This window comes from Oreochromis aureus, linkage group 6 (assembly GCF_013358895.1).
Source record: "Oreochromis aureus strain Israel breed Guangdong linkage group 6, ZZ_aureus, whole genome shotgun sequence".
Lineage (NCBI taxonomy): Eukaryota > Metazoa > Chordata > Actinopteri > Cichliformes > Cichlidae > Oreochromis > Oreochromis aureus.
The window spans coordinates 28,223,033-28,232,465 of NC_052947.1; the positions used below are offsets into that span (position 1 = coordinate 28,223,033).

At 36.6% G+C, this 9,433-nt stretch overlaps 1 protein-coding gene across 3 annotated transcripts; it reads left to right on the plus strand.

Moving 5' to 3' along the window:
• Nucleotides 1-1,667: 1,667 nt before the first annotated feature.
• On the plus strand, nt 1,668-7,652 carry LOC120440723 (CD209 antigen-like protein A). Of its 3 annotated transcripts, none has more exons than XM_039613880.1 (7): nt 1,668-1,710; nt 2,691-2,760; nt 4,403-4,492; nt 4,680-4,766; nt 4,864-5,006; nt 5,109-5,209; nt 6,891-7,652. In XM_039613880.1, the coding sequence occupies exons 2-7, from the start codon at nt 2,724-2,726 to the stop codon at nt 7,129-7,131; spliced, it is 699 nt and encodes a 232-aa protein (XP_039469814.1). In that variant the 5' UTR covers nt 1,668-1,710; nt 2,691-2,723; the 3' UTR covers nt 7,132-7,652. The 3 variants fall into 3 exon arrangements, with proteins under 3 accessions (XP_039469814.1, XP_039469816.1, XP_039469815.1); XM_039613882.1 differs by lacking the exon at nt 6,891-7,652 and adding an exon at nt 5,385-6,825; XM_039613881.1 differs by lacking the exon at nt 1,668-1,710 and adding an exon at nt 2,406-2,613.
• Nucleotides 7,653-9,433: the final 1,781 nt, after the last annotated feature.

A 9,433-nucleotide genomic window follows, 5' to 3' on the forward strand; every position in this document is an offset into this window, starting at 1 on the left:
TCAGGGCCTTCAAGTTACACACTATGAAAGGCAGAAACAAGTTTAATATTCAGAAACCTAAAGTATGTATCAGCAGCAGAATGGAGCTAAAAATAAATGTTTGTTTCAGTTCTATGAAGCTTTGAGTATTTTGGATTAGTAGTACTGCTGTGTTTGTTGCATCATATTGCTGTAATTGTTTATATGCTTTATATATTCTGAGGTAAGTTGATCTATAGTGTTACATCATATTCTAAAAGGATGTTATGTGTTTGTATACTTTCTGCTCAGTTTGCCCCATTTAGCAGAAGTCAGCCTGTTTAAGGCTCTGATATCTATTCTGTATGACTTAAAGCAGTTATGACATGGTCTGATTTTCTCACCCAATAAACGAATATTTAATATATCGGTCTACTCTTCATTCTACACAGCAGATTGTGACAGTTACAGCTGTCTCATGCTGCCACAAAATGCCATTAGTTTTCAAATATGTCTGACAGTGGCGGTCCTGGCCTGTTTGGCGCCCTGGGCGAAACAGGCCAGGACACCACACACACACACACACACACAGAAAACATTTTAAGGATTGTACATTAACATAAAACTGTTGTCCACACACACATATGAAAAGAGAGAGTATGCATAGTATGCAAACGGCTACCAAACAGCCATCATAATTCGTCATACAATGAGAACAGGACAAATCAACAATTGACAATGACTAATTGATATTAAAATCTGTAACATAATGTATTGTTTGGAGTTTAGTCTGTTACTGTTGCTATTTTTACCATTTCTTCTTGGAGCAACTGTAATCCACATTATTTCCTTAGGGATTAATAAAGTATTCTGATTCTGATTGTTTCAGGATGACCTGCCATTATGACACATCTGCTTACCTGTATCCTTTGCTCGTTTCTCCTCCTCTTCTTTTCTATTTTTTCTAAACTGAGGACCTGATGGCTTTGAACTTTTCTTGTCCATCTTCCATTGGTTTTAATTTTGCACTCCAGTATGAACACAAATCCCTCAACCCGAGGATCACCACAACATGACCTAATAGACCTACACCTTAGTTCACAGATTCACTTTGTCTAGGGTTTATTTCTGAGATTTCACACAACCCAGGATTCAAATCATGAATACATAATGAGCTTGGATTTACAACATTATAAATGAAATGTGCTCTATTTGGAAGCAGCAGGGCCCCCTCCCCTTTTGACGGGTTGTATGTGAGACTTTAAATCATCAAACTGTAAATTTTAAATTTTTATTGATCCCTTTACCCCTAGTACTAAAGTGTATGTTTATTTTCTTACTCTTCTTATATTTATTGTTTACTTGCACTGCTGTAACTGGAGCCTCGTCGTCTCGTCTCTCTATATACTGGACTGTATGTAGCGGAGATGACAATAAAGTTTACTTTGACTTCAGCAGCAGGCGCACTGAGGGCTCTCGCGCTCACTTTTCGTGTATAGAATTTCGAAAAAACATCGGTGCAAATTCGTGTTTGTTGGTTTGTTTTTATTTTGTTTTATTTTGCGAGTTGGTTATTAGACGCTGCTCCAGCCAGCCAGTGAATCCCCCGTCGCCCCGCCCTCTCCTCCCTGTGCCGCAAGCAGCAGGCGCACCTCGCAAACGAAGGACGCCCTTACTCCCAGCAAATGGGCGATAGAAAACTGATCGGTGCCCATGCCATTCCCAATATGCGCTGGCTGACGTCGGGGCAGCGTGAGTACGAGCAATTTTTTTTTTTCTTTGCCGATGCGCGTGATGCCGCCCCGGGCAACTGCCCGTGTCGCCCGTATCAAAAACCGCTACTGATGTCTGACTACTCTTTTTGTTCATCGATTATTTTTTTGATGAACAAATCATTTCTTGAAAATGTTTTGATTTTATTTTGACAAAAACATGCACAACAATTACATAATACAACATCTGGTTATGTTTAATGCTCTACAGTAAAATATATACTTAACAGCCATATACAGCATTACACCAAACAGTCATATGTATGTTTTACAACCAGAAACAAATGAATTATGATGCATTAAGCAAGACTGATGAAATGGTGGAATCGGATAGTAACAGAGCAGAGGAATCAGAGGCCTGGCTGTATGTTAGCTTAAGTGGGTTCAAAGGTCAGTACTCAGGCACACACTTAATCTTTCTGGGTCCTCAACACAGTAAGTGCTTGCAAAACGGGTGAGTTAATGCCAAAACAACTTCCAAGTGTGCCTCGCCAGGAGGGCACATAGGTACTGAGGAGGACCCAGCCCTGAAACGAAGAAGCAAAGTAAAAACAAATCCACAGGGGACAGAGCGAAAGAGGGAGAGACAGAAAGGGCAGGTCAACATAGAGCAGGGGTGTCAAGCATAGGGGCCGCGGGCCGAATCAGGCCCACAAACGGGTTTTTAAAAATACGGGTTTAATCCGGCCCGCAAGATGATTTTGTAAAGTATAAACTTCGGAACAGATTTTCCTCGATGTGGCCCCTGAGCTAAAATGAGTTTGACACCTCTTGCATAGAGGAAGCAGGGACCATGACAAAAACTGACTCAACTGACAAACCGTAACTTAAGAAAGAAAGACAGCAAAGCAGGAAACTTAAACCTCCGGATGTTGTGAAAAATGTAAGAAAGAAAGGTAGATAAGGAAGTTATGGATTAGTTCCTGCATTTTCTAACTATATGCCTTTGTCATACCACAGCAAAATAAGTTTGTTCTTAAATACGAATCTGACATGGATTGTGAAAATGGAGCTGATACTTCGACCAGAAGTAAGTAATTCAATTTATTTATAAGATTTTCATGCTGTCTGTCCATGTCATATGTTTTATTCTAGCTTTAAGTATGAGTTTGCATTGAAAACACCACCTTGGTAGATATTCTTGGAATCAGGTGGAGGATTTTTTTTTTTCATTAAAACAAACGATTAGGGAATAAACTGCATTCAAAGTTTATTTTTTCAACCACTATTACTATTAAAACTATTTAATAATGTTATTTAATAGTTATAAAGTATTTAATACTTTCTTCTTTTCAAGAACTCAGTATCAGGGCTTTCTTCTTCTAAATTTAGCTAAAACTGAGGTTTTTGTACTCTCCCCGAAATCTCAGAAATATGGTCTCTAATCTACGGAAGAGGATTAGGGCAGAATTCTGACTTTCATCTCAGAATTCTGGAAAAAAAAAAGTTGTGCCCACTTTTTTTCCGGTGTCCCTAATCCTCTTCCATACTAACCACATACTTACTCTGGATGGCATTACCTTGGCCTCCAGGAACACTGTGAGGAACCTTGGAGTCATTGTTGTCCTTCAGTGCAGGTATTAAACAAATATGTAGGACTGCTTCCCTCCATTTGACTAATATCACTAAATTTAGAAACATCTGGTCTCAGAGTGACACTGAAAAACTAGTTCATGCATTTACTACTTCGAGGCTGGACTACTGTAATTCATTATTATCAGGATGTCCTAAAAACTTCCTGAAAAACGTTCAGTTGATCCTAAATGCTGCAGCAAGAGTCCTGACAGGGACTAGAAAGAGAGAGCATATTTCTCATATATTGGCTTCCCTTCACTGGCTCCCTGTTTAATCCAGAATCTAAATTCAAAATCCTTCTCCTCACATACAAGGTCTTAAATAATCAGATAATAATAAAAGTGCCATATGACCCCATTAGAGCACTTCACTCTCAGACTGCAGGCTTACTTGTTGTTCCTAGAATATTTAAAAGTAGAATGTGATGCAGAGCCTTCAGTTTTCAGGCCCCTCTTCAATGGAACCAGCTTCCAGTTTGGATTCAGGAGACAGACACTATCTCTACTTTTAAGATTAGGCTTAAAACTTTCCTGTTTCATAAAGCATATAGTTAGGGCTGGATTATTGGGCACCAGGTATGCTCAGGTAAATGTTAAATACAGTCCAGGTGTTTTCAGTGGCCCCTACTGACAAACCAGGAAATAGACAGAGTCAATATTTCATCTTTAAATATCCATTTATGAGAGGCTGTTTTTAACTTGTGATCTGTGAAATCTTTATGGTTTAGCACACCAGCTAATGCTCTTTTATCAGTCTGCTAATACACATCTGGTAAGAGATACAGATGCATAAAAAGTCACACCAAACAATTCCTGAACAGTTCTTATCCTACCACTGTAACCACACTGAACTCAAAACCACTAAACCCAAGACTGTTTTTTTAATGTATACAATATTTATTATGCAACATTTTTATCAGTTCTACTTCCTCTTTATTTACCCCTCCATATATTTTTTTATTCTCCTGTTGGTGTTTATATTATTATTATTATTGTTATTATGCATGAGTCCATATCCTGACAGTGCACCATAATTTTTGTTGTACATTCTTGTATAATGACAATAAATTTTCTTATCTGTTTGATTCCTGCACACAGAAAGAAAACTCTGCAGACTGGTTGTTTTGAGCTTTGCACTTCTGTGTATTCTTCAAGCTACACTCAACATTTCACTGCGACTGGCTTTTTGTGAGTCAATTTACATTTTCTCTGTAATGTCACCATAAATTCACCATCTGAATAATATAAGAACAGAAATGACAGAGAATTACTGTTACAATTTGAACAACTGCAATTAATTTAACTTGAATCAGGTTCATTCATGTGGCACTCTGGTGGTGTAGTTACTTAAGGAAATGTGTATTTGCTCTTACAGACAGTTCTGATACAACAACAACACCAGATTGTGAGGCCATTATTAAAAACTTGACTAAACAACAAGACATGAAAATGAATGAATTAGGTGAGTGTAACGCTAAACATTATTATCATTATTAACATTGCTGTTTATTATTTTCTTGAGCATAATTCTGAAGGTTCAGTCTTACTGTCCTTTGCAGCTTGCTATATCCAACAAGGATGGATATACTTCAACCACAGTTTATATTACGTTTCATCTACTAAAAACACCTGGAATGACAGCAGAGAGGACTGTCTGCAGAGAGGGGCAGACCTGGTGATTATCAACAGCAGAGAGGAACAGGTACAGTATATAGGAGGAAAATCTGTTTATGAGACACAAAGACAAAAGTGTCAAACTGAGATGTATTTAATGTTATTGTTTATTTCTTTTTCTGTGAATAAGAACTTCATAAGAGAGTTTAAAACTCGGACATGGATTGGACTGACTGACGCTGAAAAAGAACAGACATGGAAATGGGTGGATGGGACTACACTTACCATCAGGTTTCACACTTTATGTTTTTTACATGACTCTTTAATAAATTATTGTTGGTAACTTGCATTTTACGATAAAGTGTAGGTGTAAATTCTTGTCCTCGTGTGTAGTTGTTTGTTCAGTATACCATGACTTCAGTGTCAGTATAAAATGGTTAGTCTTTTTTTCTGTTTTTGTGTTCAGTTTCTGGGACACTGACGAGCCTAACAGTCTTGTTAGAGATGAAGATTGTGCAGAAATCTATTTCTATAGAAGAGAAAACTCCTGGAATGACACACCGTGTGGCAGAAAAAATGTCTGGATTTGTGAAAAAAAAATGTAGAGATAATTTAACCCACCAGAAAATAATAAGATGTAAAATCATGACAAATAAATGTATTCATATAATATCACCATTCATTTCAGGTAGTCAGCTGATTTGAAGTGAAAGCAGAGAGGCAGAAGAAAAGACAACCAACATAATACTTTGTTTATAAAGTTGGTGTGCAGGCTGTTGTCTGTATGTCATACATAGAAAAATATTTAAATACTGTTCAAATTATGTGATTATCTTCATTTTTATACATATAAAATAAACCTCTGTCCCAGTGTGTCTTTGTACAACACATGTACAAAGACTCTTCATACATGTATTGTTAGCACTGATCTACTTTGAGCAAACATAATCATGTGTGTTTGCAAATAAGATCAAAAATATTTTGTTCATTACATTATGACAGCAAAGACTGTTTCTCAGATTATGTGTGACAACATGAGCCTGGTTTGACTTACTGGAAAACAAGTAAATGACTTCAACATTTTGGAAACTAAATGAGGAAAAAAATGCAACTATCCATGTGGAAGATTGTCACAGTTACCATTTTTTAAGGGTGCCAGAAAAAACACAAATAATTTGTAGATAGAATGATGTGAGGTTGCCTGACTGTTCTGACTGCTTGTATTCAGTGTCATTTTGTCATTAGTAAACGACATATACTTCATTAAAAGGCCTGGAATAGCTTTTTCTTGTTAAAAAAAAAGTTGTCATTTTACATGCAACATCTGTTTATGTTTAATGGTCTACAGAATTATGTAAACAGCATACATAGCATTACAACAGGTAATCATGTACAGGTACTCAGACTTCCCACAGCCAGAAGGCATGCATTTGGTTACGTTAATTAGGTTGGTGATTCTAAATTTAAATAAGTACAAGCAAGCATATTCTTAGTATGGATATAAGCCTTTATTGTTTGTTTGTTTGTTTGTTAATTTATTTCAAACATGTAAATAATATACAGGTATATTTAGTAAAGAAGATAAGAGAGAAAAAAAATACTATACAAAAGTCAATACATTTCAATATTGCTACCGTTCTGATTCATTTACATGTTGAATGGGAGTGGGAAGAAGTACACACTTATTTAATCCCACCCCTTTGCCATAAATTGTCAGTTAATATTTAGTCAGCTTCCTTACTGATATAATCTGTAATAAAAATAGTGAACAGATTTCTGATATAATATATACTATATACTATAATATCACATCATGAAATTTTTTTAAATAGAGATTGTGGCGGAGGTGTGGTCCTGGGCTCGGCTGCAGGGGAGGAGTGGTGCAGTGAGCTCAACGGGGCGGTGCTGGAGAGGCAGGTGAGAACACAGCTGATGGCGTTTGGTCTGATGATGGTTTCCTTCCCCTTTTTAGTGAGACGGGAGAGAAGCGGAGAGGAGGCTGGGAACCGGAGCTGTCCAGACTGTGGACTGTCACAAAACTCAAAATAAACGTGGCATCTGGCAATAAAGAACTGTGTGTGTGTGTGTGTGTGTGTGTGTGTGTGTGTGTGTGTGTGTGGGTTGAAGTGCATTTCACAGAGATATTCACTTCATTTCAATATTTTCCCTTTCGTTATAGTTCAAGAAGATCATATTTTTATAACTCTTTTTGAACTGTTTTATGTTTGGACATTGCTTTAATTCCATATTCAAACTGTTCTACTGTTTCACTCCATGAACAGAAACACAAAAGCTTTTCTTGTAGTACGTACCTTCCCTGTTTTGAAGTTACAAAAACCCCCTAAATTATAACTTACTTCTTTCAAAAAAAGAAAAAAAACATACTCTGAATATTACCTGGCAGTTCTTTATTTTTTGCTTTGAATAGAATTTGTGCTGTTTGGAATTTCACTAGATTGGCAATTTTCAATATTTCACACTGCAAAAATAGTGAGTTTGTATGTTCCCTATGACCTGCACTGTGGATGATTTGAACTGCTTTTTTTTTGAAGAGTAAAAAGTGAATGCAATGTGGTTTCATAGATGTTGCCCCAGAATTCTGCACAATAGCTTAAGTATGGTGAAATCACTGAAGAGTAGAGAATATGAAGTGATGTTCTGTCGAATACCTGCTTTGCCTTGTTTAGTATTGCAATGCTTTGTGATACTTTGGAATGAATGTATCTTACGTGAGGTCTCCAGTTAAGTTTTTCATCTATTATTACCCCCAGAAATTTATTTTCACTGACTCTTTCAATATCAACACCATTTATTTGAATCTTAGCATTTGTATTTAAACTACTATTTCCAAATAACATAAGTTTGGATTTATTCAAATTTAATGATAATTTGTTTTTTTAAAGCCAGAACTTCACTTTACTTATTTCATTAGTCATATCCTCCAATAAATTCTGCAGATCATCACCAGAGCAGAAGATGTTTGTATCGTCAGCAAAGAGTACAATTTTTAATACTTTGGACACTTTACAAATGACATTAATGTATAAGTTGAAGAATTTTGGACCCAAAACTGACCCTTGGGGTACACCACAAGCAATGTCCATACATAAGGAGAATGAATGGATAAAGGGCATCTGGTATAAAGTCACTGCTCACTCCTAAGTTGAGTGAGTTCCAATAGTAAAGTCAGAAAAGCAAGAAAAAGTAGGATATAGTTTGCTTCTACTACCCAGATTTTGTCGCCGTGTAAAGCACTTCATGGAGCATACTACTGTCAGCCCAACTATGGTCAGTATCTAGACTTGTACAAACTTTGCTTCTGTTTTTGATCATTATCCTCCTATAAATAATGGTGCAAGCCACTTTTGTGGTATACAGTACAGAGTTTAATTTTTCACTTATAATTTTTCACCTCTGATGTTGACATCGGTACTGTTTGTGTCACACCATCACTTCTAGAACTGGTTGTTCTTTATCCTAAAGTTAGTCTTAGGGTGTATGTTTGTCATGTCAAGTTACAGATTTCAACATCACTGATGTTGAAATCTGTAACTTGACCATTACTTGCACCATTACTTTAAACACTGACTTGTACAAAAGCGATCAAAAAGTGATAACTGTAATCATAAGTCAAATAAACTGCCATTGTGACATCCCTTTGAGTGTAGCATTGTTGGCAACAGTAGGAAAGAAAATCTCCCTTTTAACAAGAGGGTAGAAAAACAGGACAAAAGACTTGCTCTGAAAGAGAGCTAGAGGTTAATGATAACTAATAATTAAATGCAGTGGGTTTAAAAAATTGACTAAAGAAGAAACACTCAATGGATTATGGGAATGCCCCATATGCAATAATGTCTATTGCAGCATAAGGAAGGGAGGATTCAGGGTCAGCTGATCCAGCCTTTAACTATATGCTTTAGCAAAAAGAAAAGTTTAAAGCCTTATTTTAAAAGTAAAGATATTGTGTGTCTCCTGAATTAAAACTGGAAGCTGGTTCCACAGACGAGGGGCCTGAAAGTCGAAGGGTCTCTCTTCCATTCTACTTTTAAAAACTCTAGGAACAACAAGTAAGCCTGCAGTCTGAGATAGGGATGGGTATCGTTTAGGTTTTATCCGATACCGGTGCCAAACCGGTACTTTTGAAACGGTGCCAGTGCTTAAACGGTGCTCGAACCGGTGCTTAAAGAATGGAGAACACAAACTTTGTCCAAAAACCTCTCATGTTTAGCTGTTTTTTTGTAAAAAGCTAACAATGTTAGCCTTTTCTGCAGCTATAGGGCATATATGGTATCACTCTTGGCTGGAAGCAGTGCTTAAACAATGGAAAAAACACAAACTTCCCATATGGAAAAGAAATAGTAAAAACTTATACAAGACTTGCATAACATGTGGCCTACTTCATATAGTGAATCATTTAAGGCTTATATGATTCACTCATGAAAGTGGCCACTTTCTCATTACTTTCATATATTGTTTTAGTAAGTATCCAAAACATACAAGTTTCATTTATATAAT